Source organism: Balaenoptera acutorostrata, chromosome 6, assembly GCF_949987535.1.
Source record: "Balaenoptera acutorostrata chromosome 6, mBalAcu1.1, whole genome shotgun sequence".
Lineage (NCBI taxonomy): Eukaryota > Metazoa > Chordata > Mammalia > Artiodactyla > Balaenopteridae > Balaenoptera > Balaenoptera acutorostrata.
Genome location: NC_080069.1, coordinates 29,594,395 through 29,609,362, shown reverse-complemented (window position 1 = coordinate 29,609,362; position 14,968 = coordinate 29,594,395). Strand labels below are relative to the sequence as shown.

The following is a 14,968-nucleotide window of genomic DNA, read 5'->3' as shown; positions in this document are numbered from 1 at the left end:
GTGCTACTGCTCCCAAGCCGTATCTTGGCTGCTCTTTAAATGCAAGTGAATCTAAAAACAAGTTTCACGTAATATCATTGCTGAAGCAGAAGAACCTGATCCACTTCACTGCCATTTGGAAAAGAGCAAAGTGAAAGGATTACAAATCTTGGCAATTTTCAGGAAGAAAACTAGAAACCTGACTTGATCAACATTCACTTGTGCGTAAGGTATTATTCTAGAAAATAAGAATACGGAGCAGCTCCCCAGTGTCTTGACTTCAAGAGGCTCACATTCTTATTGGAGAAAAAATGCTGACCAGACTCCAACAGGGCCCTCAGAGGACACCCTGGAGGAATCATGGCCCAGCTGAGGAGGGAGAAAGGCTTCTGCATCCTCTGTGGTTCTCAAAGTGCAGGCCCTGAGATCCGACCCAGGGCCGTCTTGGAGCCCCCAAACCAACGAAAAGAGTTGTGTGAGGGGGCTCTGGCAGTTTGTTGTAGTAAGTCCTCCAACCACTAAATCACTGAACACACCTTGAGGGCTAGTATTTTCTAAAAGAGTCAAGAGTAAGGAAAACATTTAAACACCAAAACCGTTATGGCTATGCCTTGAGATTCTTGAAAAGTTATGACGTGTATCGATATCTTGTATACATTTGCTTAAATATAGCTGTGAAAAGGATGCTAAAATGCAATTAATCACAAACAATGCTAAATGTGAGCTCTGCAGGTGGAAACTGTTATGCAGATATACCGAAGGATTTAACGGATTTGAATTTAAAGTATTCAAAGTATTAAGTGTCAACAAAGAAAAATTCCATCACGTTTTATGAGCAAGGGTCACCAGCAGGCTCACAGGGAAAGGAGGGCAGGCCTGGGCTCCCTCCTGCAGAAGTGTCTGCATCCAGCTGGGGCTGTACTGTCCCGTGATTGAGTCCTTCTAGACTACACGCCACACACTGCTCTCAGCATGCATCACTTCATTTAATCCGCAAAACAATGCTGTGAGGTGCACTCTTAAATGTACTCCCCATTTGACAGGAGTTCATTCAGGCACCCATATGAGCCAACGAGGTGAGTAGCTGGGCCACCGCCCGACCTGCAGACTGCACACCTGGCCACCACACTCTGGTCTAGTCGTCTCTAAATTATGCCTCTTTTAGCATTAAATGTCCTTTTCTACGAAATGATGGTAGACGGCGAGTTCCTTTTTCCTCTAACATTCTTATTTAGAATAATTAAAAGTTGGCAACACAACAGTAGCCCTCCCAACTTTTGTCTTCCCCAACAGATCCGTGAAACCCAAACCCCTGTTGTCAACAAAAGGAGCTACAGAAAGATTTTCAACAGGAGAGGTATGAAGTCAGGCCTGAGTTCCAGACACATGGAGGATGGGCATGAAGGCAGAGGAACAAAGGAGGGAACATTAGCAGCTCCTGCGTAAACCTACGTAACGATAACACAGGTGGTCGAGGACAGGATGAGCAAGGTGGGAAAGGTCAGATGTAGAGTCAGACGCAGAGAGGAGAAGAATCAAAGATAATTCTCAATTTCTAACCTGATGACTGCAGGGACAGTGGTGTCACTAGCGAGAAACAAAATACAGGAGGATAAACCTATTTAGAGAAGGTGGCGACATTTCTAAGTTAGAAACACCCAATTTGGTGCACAGGTGCAGTGCCCACGTGGAGATGACTTGGTGGACAGTGGGATACACCCTGCAGTTCAGGGAGGGGGTCTCTTGGGAGAAGTACACTGGAGAGTCATCAACATAGTAGCTGAAACCTTAAGGGCAGATGAGACGTGCCAGAAAGAAAGTGTGAGGCTCACAGCAAGGGACAGAGGTGGACCCTAGGGAACGCACGTGCAACCAGAGGGAGCCCGCTCACACGAGAGACCAGGAAAGGATGTGGAAATAAGGAATCCAGAACAAAGCTGGGGTCTGGGAATCAAGGCAGGAATCTCCCCAGAGGGGTGAGGAGAGCAGGATGACTGACAGTGTCAAGTGCTCCAGAGAGGCTGAAAATCATTTGACAAAGCATTTGTCAAATCCACGGCCTTGGACAAAGACCCAACGGTGTCCACCAGAAATCGGTGGGGAGGGGCGCAGGGGGCGGTGAGGGTGGATTAAGCTGTTGGGGACATTATGGAAGGCTGCCTTCGGGAGAGTCGAGGATGAAGAAGAGAGTTAGGAGAATATGGGAGACTAGACCACATTTACAAACTGAGGGCCAACGACCAAAAGAGGGGAGCGTCTACACAGGAGCAAGGAGTTGATTGGACGAAGTAACGCAGGGCTCCCTGGATGTGTTCAGTGACAACAGCTCAAGAATGTCAGTATAGGGGCTTCCCTGGTGGCGCAGTGGTTGAGAGTCTGCCTGCCAATGCAGGGGACACGGGTTCGAGCCCTGGTCTGGGAAGATCCCACATGCCGCGGAGCAACTAAGCCCGTGAGCCACAACTACTGAGCCTGCGCGTCTGGAGCCTGTGCTCCGCAACAAGAGAGGCCGCGATGGTGGGAGGCCCGCGCACCGCGATGAAGAGTGGCCCCCACTCGCCGCAACTGGAGAAAGCCCTCGCACAGAAACGAAGACCCAACACAGCCGAAAATAAATAAATAAATAATTAATTAATTAAAAAAAAAAAAAGAATGTCAGTATAGTCTAGTCTCAGGAAGTAAAATGGGCCTGGATGAAGAAGAATGAAAACAGGGGAACAAGAAGCTGAGGACTCTCACCATCCTCGGATAAAGGGCCTCTCTGTAAGAGAAAGTGTGAAACTGAAGAGAGGTCTGAAGAAATGATGAATGTTTAAGATAAATATTAAGGAGAATAAAAGGATTAACTGCTGACACTGATAGTTTGGTTGAAGTTGGAGACCATAGTTTTAAAAATCAGTTTTACTGAGATATTTTACTTAAAGTAAAATTCATCAATTTTAAGCACATAATTCACTGAGCTCTGATAAACGCATACATTAGTGTAGGCACCGCCATAATTATGAAGTATAACGTTTCTATCACCTCAAATAGTTCCCTGTGCCCCTCCCCATCATAGCCCTAGGCAACCACTAACCTGCTTTCTATCTCCATACTTTTGCCTTTTCCAGGGTTTTACATAAAAGCAATCATATATTTCTTTGGTGTTTGACTTTTCACTTAAGATAATGCTTCTAGGATTCATACATATTATAAGAAAGTAGTTGGTTCCTTTCACTGCTATCAGCATGTCATTGTATGACTGTCCCACAATTTATTCATCCATTCACCAGCTAACTACTGCTTGGTGTGTTCGAGACTACAATGGACAAAGCTGCCAGGACACTCAGGTTTAATTATTTTTGTGAACATAGGATTTCATTTCTCGTGAGTAAATGTCTAGCAGCGGGATTGCTGGGTTATATGGTAGGTATATGTTTAACTTTGTAAGAAACTACCAGACTGTTTTCAAAGTGACCATTCTGGATTCTGCTTCCCAACAGCCACATCTCAGAGCTATGGGTGCTGACATGCACTGACACTTCGCATCATCTGTCTCCTTCATTTGGCCCATTCCAGTGGTCAGGTAGTGCAGCTCATGATGGCTTTAATTTGCATTCCCTAATTCCATGGAGCATCTCTTTGTGTGCTTACTGAATATTCTGTAAAACGCCTGTTCAAAATTTCACCCATCTTTTTTTGTTGTTGGGCTGTGTATCTTCTTATTGTGTTGTTCTTTACATATTCTGGATACAAGTCCTTTACCAGAGATAATATTCTGCAAATAGCTCCTCGCCCTCTGTTGTTGCTTGCTTTTCATTTTCTTAACTAAGAAATCTTTGACTAACTCAAGGTCATAAAGATCCTCTCTTATATTTTCTTCTAGAATAATTTTTATATTCTTTCAATTTTTGCATATGGATATCCAGCTATTGTAAAAACTAACCCTTCCCCATTTAGTTACTTAGGGACTTCTGGTGAAAATAATTAAATATATATATATAGGTCTATTTCTGGACTCTGTTCTGCTCCACTGATCTGTTCGACTACCCTTATGTCAGTACCACACTGAGTTGATTATTATAGCTTTAAAGTGAGTCTAATACTAAGTCCTTTCACTTTGTTCTTCCTTTTCAACATCTCTGATGCTATTCTAGGTCCTCTGCAATTCCACATGAATTTTAAAATCAGTTTTTCAATTTCTACTTAAAAGCAAGCTTGCTTGGATTTTGATTGGGATGCAGTGAATCTATATAACAACAGAGTCTTCTGAGCCATCAACACGTACATTTCTTCATTTATTTAGACCCTTCTTTAACTTAGACCGCAAGCTTGCAGTGGCATCCACTAGCCGTGTGGCTCTCACACCTTCTCTGGACAGGACCTCTCTAGGGTGGAGGGGTCTGCCGCGCAGGTGAGACGGAAGAAGGAGCAAGAGAAGGGTGGTGTTGGTACAACCAGTTCAAGGTGACCCACCAAGAGGTCCAGGCCAGCTAGGGAAGAAAGAAACAGTGAACAAATAAATGGGCAGAAGGCCCCAGGGCGGGCAAAAGAGCCAAGTGTCAGCTTATGAGAATACTAAAGATAGAAGCGGTGGAGACAAAAGGGAGAAGGGATATTAAAGTGTACGATAGGAAATGGAGCTCTTCTGGGAGAAGACCCAGTGTATGACTCTGGGCCTAGAAGGCTGCAGTATAGTATACACTATTTTACTGGAAACAATATGCAGCCAAGTTGTCTGTGGGTAATCTCCAGTACTCTGACCTTGCCTGAGTCTCAGAAGAGTTATCAAAGGACACCATCATGAAGGTAAAACGACAACCCACAGAATGGGAGAAAGTGTTTGCAAATCATGTATCTGGTAAGAGACTTGTATACAGAATATATTTTTTAAAAAACTCTTACAACTCACTAATAAAAAATTTTAAAATGGACAAAAGATATGAATAGACATTTATCCAGAAAAGGTAAACAAATGGCCAGTGAGCACAGGAAAAGGTGCTCAACATCATTAGTCATCAGAGAAATGCAAATCAAAACCACATCACACCCACTGCAACAGCTAAAAATAAAACAACAGACAATAACAAGTGTTGGTGAGGTTGTGGAAAAGTCAGAAACCTCACACATAGCTGGTAAGAGTATAAACAGTATAGCTACTGTGGAAAACAGTCTGGTAGTTCCTCAAAACGTTAGGCATAGAATTACCATGTGACCAGCAATTCCAGTCCTAGGTATACACCTGAGAGAAATGAAAACATGTCTACACAAACACTTGTACTTGAATATTCACAGCAGCACTACAAAGCCAAAATGTGGCTGAACAACCTGAATGTCCACTGACTGATGAATGGATTAAACATGGTAGGTATACCCACACGACAGACTATTTTTTGGCCATAAAAAGAAAAAATGAAGTGCTGATACATGCTACAGTGTGGATGAACCTTGAAAAAACATTATGCTCAATGAAATAAGCCAGACACAAGAGGTCATATAATTCCACTTATATGAAATGTCCAGAAGAGGCAAATTCATAGAGGAAAAAGTAGATTAGTGGTTGCCAGAGGGTAGAGGAGGGGGAGAAATGGGGAGTGACTGTAAACAGATAAGATACTGGGTTTCTTTTTGAGGTGATGAAAATATTTTAAAATTAGACACTGATGATGGTTGCACAAACTCTGTGAAAGCTAAAAACCACTGAATTGTATGCTTTAAAGGAGTAAATTTTATGATATGTCATTATATCTTAATAAAACTGTTATAAAAAAAAATTTAAAAAACATTTTAACCAAGAATGGCAATTTGGAAGTAAACTGCCAGCAAACCCCAATTCTGTCACATGTCCTTCTGGACCCAGATTGGGCTAGTCTCAAGAAAAGTGACATCTCCGGTTGAGCCGCCTGGGAGTGCTCAGAGCAGAGAGACCACTGGCAATGTGAGGGGTGTATGTGTGCACACCCAAGACACAGTGTCGGGAAACTGCCAAAAGAGCCACATTTCCAGCAGAAGTGATCTCTTCCAGTCAGAGTGATGGAGAAGGCCTACTTATGAACAAGGCGGAGATTGTGGACCCACAGGGGGAGGAAACAAGCTTGAAAGTGTCTGCACACATTTTTAAAACTGAGAATATGCCACTTATTTAACATAAAACTAGAAGATTCCAGGTCATGAGAAGAAACAGAGAAAGCAAAAATACCCTAAGTAAGCTTCTTTTTGTTTCACTGACCCTATCACTCACCACCCCAGGAATCAGAAGTCGGGCACTATAAACACTGTATCTTTCAGATTGCATTTGGACCACGAATCTCCCCTCCTCTGGCTAGGTCATGCATTTCAGCTCACTCGGAAGAATTCTGCCCGCAGGCCCAGGGCAGGCCCAGTCCCTCAAGAGGAAGGAGCTAAACTGAAAGCAATCCTGTAACAACTAGGGAACACAAACCCCTCCCATGACTCTGTCCTTCCTTCCCAGCAAAGTGACCTGTGATCCACCCACAATCTGTAAAACAGAGACAGTAAAGCTATTCTTGAGTCCCAGTGATTTCAGCAGATTCCTCAGAATGCCAAGCTTTCCATCTTCACTTTATTTATTTATTTTAATATTTATTTATTTTTGATGTGGACCATTTTTAAAGTCTTTATTGAATTTGTTACAATACTGCTTCTGTTTTACGTTTTGGTTTTTTGGCCCTGAGGCAGGCGGGATCTTAGCTCCCCCACCAGGGACTGAACCCGCACCCCCTGCACTGGAAGGCAAAGTCTCAACCACTGGACTGCCAGGGAAGTCCCCCATCTTCACTTTAAAACCAACTGGGGACAGGGAAGGAAGCTCTGATGGGAAGATATAAACAAGCAAAAATCTTTTGAGTTCAGTCTTTTATTTTCCATTTAAGGATTCCATATATAAATTTTAAATGAGCAAAGAATAAGACTTCTTACTAAAAGCAAGTTTCCACGACCTAAAAGCTTAAAGCCCAGTACCATTAATCTGTGCACTGAAATTCCAGACTGTTAAGAATGTGCAGCTCACTGAATGCATGATGATGATGACATTATAATAATAATATTAGTAGGATGTACATTTTAAAACAATTCTGGAGTACCAAATATCAATCTGTTAAAAGTGGTTCTCTTCCACGAGTGCAATTATAAATAGCTCTCACTTCCACAATGCATAATGGTTGAATTTTTCAACCTTCCAGGCCCCTAACGTTATTTTCTCTAGAGCCCAAAAAGTCTTTAGATTTTAGGAAGTACTTCTTAGCTCTTATGAAACTATAGGATGACTTTTTGAGAAAGGAATATATTGAGTTAACTTCAATTAACTCTAACATGCAAGCAGGAATTCCTTCTTTGGAAGGTCTTAAGTGCCCAAACTGCCACCTCTTGCAATGCCTTAAAACAGCAGTCCCCAACCTTTTCGGCACCAGGGACTGGTTTCCTGGAAGACAATTTTTCCACGGACAGGGAGGGGGATGGTTTCAGGATGATTCAAGCGCATTACTGTTATTGTGCACTATATTTCTGTTATTATTACATTTATATAATGAAATAATTATACAACTCACCATAATGCAGAATCAGTGGGAGCCCTGAGCTTGTCTTCCTGCAAATAAGGAGCACACAACCTAGATCCCTAGCATGCGCAGTTCACAGTAGGGTTCGCGCTCCTATGAGAATCTAATGCCGCAGCTGACCTGATACGAGGAGGAGCTGAGGCGGTAATGTGAGAGATGGGGAGCAGCTGTAAATACAGTTGAAGCTTCACTTGCTGGCCCGCCGCTCATCTCCTGCTGTGCGGCCTGGTTCCTAACAGGCCACAGACCGGTCTGTGGCCCGGGGACTGGGGACCCCTGCCTTAAAAGGTGGAACTCAGAATAATTGAAGCCCACCTTTCTATTCATGTACAATTTATACTCAACTTTCTTTCAGAAAGGATCCCAGAAAGTCTGATCATCCATCTCACTCTAGTAAGGTTGCACACTACGTTAGATATACCATAAAACTCAAAATGCCTGAAATCATGCTGCTCTTCTCTCTGGCAGCTGGCTCCACAGTGTGAAACCCAGACAGGGGCCACGTACGGTGGATATGAAGATCACTGGTTGGCTGGACACTGATCACAGCAGGTGCAGCTGCTACCTGCTTCCCCTTCAGGGAAGCCAAGGGAGAGGAGATCCTTCGAGTCCAGGCTTCATCCTGAGGGCCCACTGCGAGCCTTGCCATGTGCCCGGACCTTGGGAATGCGGGGGTTGCATGGACTGCATGGTGAGACACAGATGGCTCTTCTGTCCACCCCCACGTTCCTAGGGACCCTAACATGCTACTCACCCAGGACCAGACTCCCTCCTCCCCGGGGTCAACTGCCACATCCTGTCCCGAAAGGCATTGGTATAAAGGATTACTCAGTGACTTTTGGTGGCATGTAAAAAATATAAAGTTAGAGATAACTTCTGGTAAAACTCTAGGTAAATTTAAAACAAAACATTCCTAATCTGACCTGACAGACTGCCCTGGTATACAGCTGCCTCAGGGAAAAGATAATGCTGGTAAAGGAAGGTGACTTGGGGCTTCCCTGGTGGCGCAGTGGTTAAGAATCCGCCTGCCAATGCAGGGCACACGGGTTCGATGCCTGGTCCGGGAAAATCCCACATGCCGCAGAGCAACTAAGCCCATGCACCACAACTACTGAGCCCGTGCGCCACAACTACTGAAGCTCACGTGCCTAGAGCCCGTGCTCTACAACAAAAGAAGCCACTGCAATGAGAAGCCCACGCACTACAACGGAAGAGTAGCCCCCACTCACCACAACTAGAGAAAGCCCATGCACAGCAACGAAGACCCAACGCAGCCAAAAATAAATAAAATTTAAAAAAAAAAGGAAAGTGACTAAAAATAAGTGAACCTGAAGGTAGGGTTATATCAATAAATACTAAAGACTATTTAAATCAGAAAGAGAAATGTACAAGAGCTAGGACTTAGAGCTTTGAGAAGAGGCAGAAGCAAGCAAGGGAACTTTCAAGGACGTATTTTAATTTAATTGGACACATAGAGGGAGAAGGAGTTCAAGAGAAACCAGCACCTGCCTGGCCCGGGGTTGATGGGCAGAGCTAGGCTTGGGGGGAGTGGCGGGGGGGGGGAGGCAGTGTGCCAGGGGAGGGGCACACTGCCTGCTTGCCACAATTGGGGTGGTGGTATAGAGAGACCAAAATAGAACCTGAATAGCTATACAGGAGAACAACACTTGTGGGAGGTCTGGGGAGAGGAAACGCGAGCATAAAACTTGCAAAGTAGCCTGTCCAATATGAAGGAAATGGTGAAGGGACTCCGGGGCCGGAAGTACTTGGGGGGGTCATGAATGACTGATGGGGATAAAAACTTGAAATACATGAAACTGAATACGAAGTTTAGGAACACAAAAACCATTAAAATGAATACAATGGTTGAAATGTTGACAGGGATAAGATTATGGTATTACATGTTAAGGGGTGATTTGAATTTATAAGATAATAAGTTCATATAACACCAACCCTCTGTGAACAATAAACTAGTAGATATGACTTTGGTGAAACACTTTGGCAAAATAAAGGATGATAAAAGGAATGCTTGAACTTGGGGATGCAAAATCAGATATCTTTAAAAGCTGTGTATACAACATACTGTGTTAAAAAGGAACAAATGAAAATCGTAAGAAAGTTTCATAAACAACAACTAACCAAATTTTCAAAAGATGTAGTTAGTTTTATTACTGTGAAAAAGAAGAGACTAAAAAAGCAGATGGGATACAGATAATTCTATATAGTAGTAATGTTCATGAGAAAAAAACCACATTCAATATCCCACAGTCTTTGTTAAAATGATTAAAATGATACTATACACAGAAAACTATGTATAAAAGGTCAAAACATAAAAGTTATGCAATTTTTGAACTCAAAGCTGGACATGCTTTGCTTTTCAGGATGTGACTTTAAAAATCCTACAACTTATTAACTCACTGAAAAATTATTTTGGACTGCTTCACTATGCCATAAAAACACCCAGCTAATATTTAAAATACACATGATGATAATGCAAAAAAAATCTGATTTGCTTTAAAAAAAAAAAAACCAACAAACAATCCTATAAACAACTTTCAGAGAACAATAGAAAAATGTGAACATGGACTTAATAGTAAATGACATTAGGGAATTACTGCTAATTTAGTTAATGTGATAATAGTAATATAATTAAGAGATTATCCTTATTTTTAGGTGGTGGTGATGTAAACCACAGTTTTCACAGGTGAAGTGTTATGATATCTGCAACTTACTTCCAAATAGTTGAGTTAAAAAACAAACACACAGATACAAATATACTTTAGAAGAAACTGTTAACAACTGTTTAACCAAGATGGTGGATATATTGATAGACATTTTCTATTTCAACTTTTTACATACTTAATATTTTTCTTAACAAACTACTAGGAAAAATACATGATAATGATGTTTGTAACCTATCAATAGTTTGAGTTGGTTTTCCAGTAATTCTTCAAACAGCTCCTCACTTCTAACCTCTGACACATGAAACAAGGCAAGCTCAATTTAGATATATGTATATGGTCTGGGATCCTGGAAGCTTCTCACCCCTGCTACTCAAAACTCTACAAACCTTCTAAAAAACAAGCCTTCATTTTGTCTCAACTTATAAAAGCATACTGCTTAATGAACCTAATGAGCACAATACTTCTGAGTCCACCTGATTTCGGACTATACTTTTCCTATTCTGCAGTTCAATAATGGTATCACCAGGAGCTTGGAATCAAGATTACAAATTGTAGCACTCTGTAAATGAAAACACACATGAAGAACACTCTGGCCAATAGCAGATAGAAAGCTGTTCCCCTTCAAGGACAAAAAAGCAAAAGAAAACAAGTAATTTCTAACAAGAGGAGAAAAACTGACTTTTGAACAGAAGTTTTAAAGCCCCATACAAAAAACTGTTATGATAAAAAGGAAAACATCAGGACTCATCAATAAGAAATGGAAAAGAAAGGGGATTCTAGGCAGCAAGAAACAAGATGAAAGAGGCAGGAAAGGAATGCCACTTGAACTTGCAAGTATCACAAAAGCTCACTATAAGCTAAAACACAAAAACTCCAATTTGGAGGGCAATTCTGACAACAGGAAAAAGTGCATTCAGAAACCATTCCATGCAACCTCCCTATTACTATGAGGAACTGAGGCCCAGGCTGCCAGCCAGTGTAGGTCCCGACTTCCCAGCTCCCCACCTAACAAGTGGCAGTTATGATCACAACACTAAATAGCAGAGAACACCAGAGCCACTTTACCCAGCAAAGGGAATACGGAAAATCACAGGAAGCCACTCACAAGTACAACTCCAAGTTCCCTAGTGGCTCATACCAATTTCACTACTATGTTCACATCAAACCGTAAACCTTCCCACTCTAGAAAATCAGTTAAGTGAGTCCTCTTGGATGTCCATTACTTTCACAAACAGGAAGGGGAGAAAAATAAGAAAATAAATATTAACAAAATAGTACAAATGGACCACTTCTCTAATGAACTTGGGTCTCCTCCATCATTCAAATAGCATTAAAACTGTAAATAGATTTTTACAATATTGAAAAATTAGTAAGAAAATTATGAAATTTATCAAACTATGCTAAGATGTTGATCTGAGTAACAGAAGATGGTATTATCTACTGAAAAAAATTAATATTTGTAGGTAAGAAAATTAATACATAAAAACTTTAGCTAAAAAATTTCCACCTATCTAGGTATACAGCATGAAGAATTCCTCTAAGGGAATTTTTAAGGACATTTATATATTTCCCTAAAATATAGGTGCTGGGAACAAGATAAGACAGGTTGTTTTTTAAGGCAACACAGATTCTGAAGTTAGGGGGAAGCAGAATATTGCTAATTTTGTGGTATATTTCCTTCTACAATAAAGAAACATTATTTATATTATGAAAGTAATAGCAAAATCAACAAATGTTGGAAATGAAATGAATCTGTACCTTAAGTGAGGCTAGTGGATGTTCTGGACCAAGTAAACTCCAATGAAAGGAAGCCAGATCTTCATCAGGTAGAATGTGATTTCCTGGAATACAAACAGGGATACCATAAAAGCCATCATCATGAGTGACACAGGGGAAACTCAATATCATTGCATGTTATAATTTGTAGATTATCTTTGTTAGTTTCAGACTTTGCAATATGACTTCATAGGACCACCTCATTTGATACACCACATAAAACTTCCACACAGAAATTGAGAATATTTCTTCATCTTCTAATACAAAGCAACATACAGCAGGCAGACTTCTTGCAGCTGCCTCAAGTACAACGTGAATTTCCAGTAGAGGCTCAACAGCATTCAAACTGAATAAACTGCATAAAAACCTAAGTAATTCCCCAGCACAGTATTAAGGTCAGTCTGATAATGCCAGATGCCAAATGTCAATTTGAAACAAGTTTTCATGTGTTTATGAGAGACTATAGTTCAAACTGCATTCTGTGAAGTAGGTTCAACGGCAGAGGCAGAATCTATAGTTATAAAATCTAAGGAAGGTTAAGTGACAATGTTTGCTGCCTGTGACATGGATCAACACCCTCCTCCCATAATTTCCAGCACCACCCACAAATAGATGTACAAAGCACAGACTACAACAAGTGCCATCAAAAAGTGCCAATCAGCTCTACGCACTATCACCAGGGCTGTGTCACAAATAAGAACTGTATTCAGCTGAGAAACTACATTTTGCGGGGGACGTTCTCCCTTCAGTGTAGTGCTTGGATGCCTGATATACTAACATCTTTGGTTTGTTAGTGGTCTTGATACAATTTAAAAGCAGTAATTTCCTAAATAATTCTGTAATTTTTATATTATGATTTAGTCACCTCCACACTAAGCAGATTCATTAATCAGCTGCTAACAGAAAACAAGGTGAGTTCATTTGCAACACTGCTAATCATAATACTCTAAACACACAAATATATGATACAGATGTACTGAACTGTCATTATGTCCAGAAGAGCAAAGGTAAGTCCTATCTGTCCAGTTACCGAGTTTTGTACTGCTTTCCTCAGCTCATGGAATGTATAGAACTTTACTGTGAAGTATTAAGTATCTGAGATTTGTTTTTGAAGCTTCTATCTGAAAAGATATTAAGCCAATTCCAACATCAAGAATAGTCTGTTAAATACCATATGCTAACACATATATATGGAATCTAAAAAAAAAAAAAAGGTTATGAAGAACCTAGGGGCAGGACAGGAATAAAGACGCAGATGTAGAGAATGGACTTGAGGACACAGGGAGGGGGAAGGGTAAGCTGGGACAAACTGAGAGAGTGGCATGGACATATATACACTACCAAATGTAAAACAGATAGCTAGTGGGAAGCAGCCACATAGCACAAGGAGATCAGCTCACTGCTTTATGACCACTTAGAGGGGTGGGATAGGGAGGGTGGGAAGGAGATGCAAGAGGGAGGAGATATGGGGATATATGTATATGTATAGCTGATTCACTTTGTTATAAAGCAGAAACTAACACAACATTGTAAAGCAATTATACTCCAATAAAGATGTTAAAAAAAAAAAAAGAATAGTCTGTTAAAACTTGGGTCAAATACTTAAATGAGTATTTCACTCAACCTTTCTAAAACAAAACATCTTATATAGCTATACTTTCTATTACAAAAAAGGAGAAATTATACTTTGTATTAAAAAAAGGAAAAATAATCTTTCTCATTTGAGGACGTTGAAACTTTTACACAAAATCTAAACTAAAAATGCTCACCCAATTAAGCATTTATCTATAACTTGCCTAAATTTTCTGAAGAAATTCCAAGCCTTAACTTATTACTAGATTATTCACAATGTTACTACTGTTTTTCATTTCTTTTACTATTTCACAAAATAAGTTAGCTAGAAAAGTATTAGTTGGCATTATCTCCCAAGAAATTTATTCAATGTTTCCTTAAATAAGATAAACAAATATCGTTCCCAAATTAGTTAAGGCATCCATATTCTAAAAGCATACAATTTTCCCATTCATTTAAAGTCAATTGTGGTAACATTTAAGTAAATATGAAACTTTCATAATGTGCCCATCCACTCCATCACTTTTTAACATTTGAGGAAATATCCTTTTATATTTTAATGTCTGAAAATATGAAAGTACTACATATATTTAGAAATTAGGTTTTAATCCTCCAAATTCCAAGTCCCAAGAGTTCACCAAGAAAATGGACAGAAAATAGCCAAGTACTAACTTAAAGACATGTACTTGAGATTAGATCCAAATAAAGACAACTTGTAAAACAGAAATTTTTTGACTGATTTGTAGTTATACAATTTGAAATGTTATCACCAAATAATATATGAAAAATTATGGCTCTCTCACTATAATTTCTAGTTGTATAAAACTATTTTGGAATGTTTATAAAAAATCTGATAATTAGGAATTTCTAAAAATAACCTACAATATAATCCCCCTCCTAAACATGACCAGATCAGCACTGCTAAGCACTACAGAATAGAAACTGAGAGAGTACAATAAGATCGCACTTTTCTGGAGACCACATATCTTTCAAAAAGAGCCTGTGTGTCCCAAACAGCCCTCAATCCCATCACTGAAATTCATGGATTTTACTCACAGGAGGGCTTTGCTCAGAACACATTTACTTATACCGTGGACATAATTTTTACAAACTCTGAGCAAACTAGAGCCGGATATTCAAGTAGCTAGAAACGTGTACATTCCAAGCACAAGAAAGGGAAGTGGACAGAAAAGAAAGAAATAACTATAAACTACAGACATAAAGTGATAAATAAATATATTACTTATTGCCAAGTTATTTTTAAGAGAAAGAAATTAATATATAAAATCTTAGTTGAAACCAGATTTCATCCTTTCTAGCTATTCAGCATAAGGAATTCCTCCAAGGGAGTTTTTAAAGACATTTTTACATTTACTTAAGATGCAGGCATTGGAAACAGGG

At 40.1% G+C, this 14,968-nt stretch overlaps 1 protein-coding gene across 1 annotated transcript in view; it reads right to left on the bottom strand.

The window, feature by feature from the left end:
* FAM120A (family with sequence similarity 120 member A) overlaps positions 1-14,968 on the bottom strand; it is a 105,418-nt gene that overhangs the window by 69,303 nt on the left and 21,147 nt on the right. Inside the window, exon 3 of the mRNA XM_007182017.2 lies at positions 11,978-12,060. Within this exon, the coding sequence (XP_007182079.2) occupies positions 11,978-12,060 (83 nt within the window). The remainder of the gene's footprint in view (positions 1-11,977; positions 12,061-14,968) is intronic.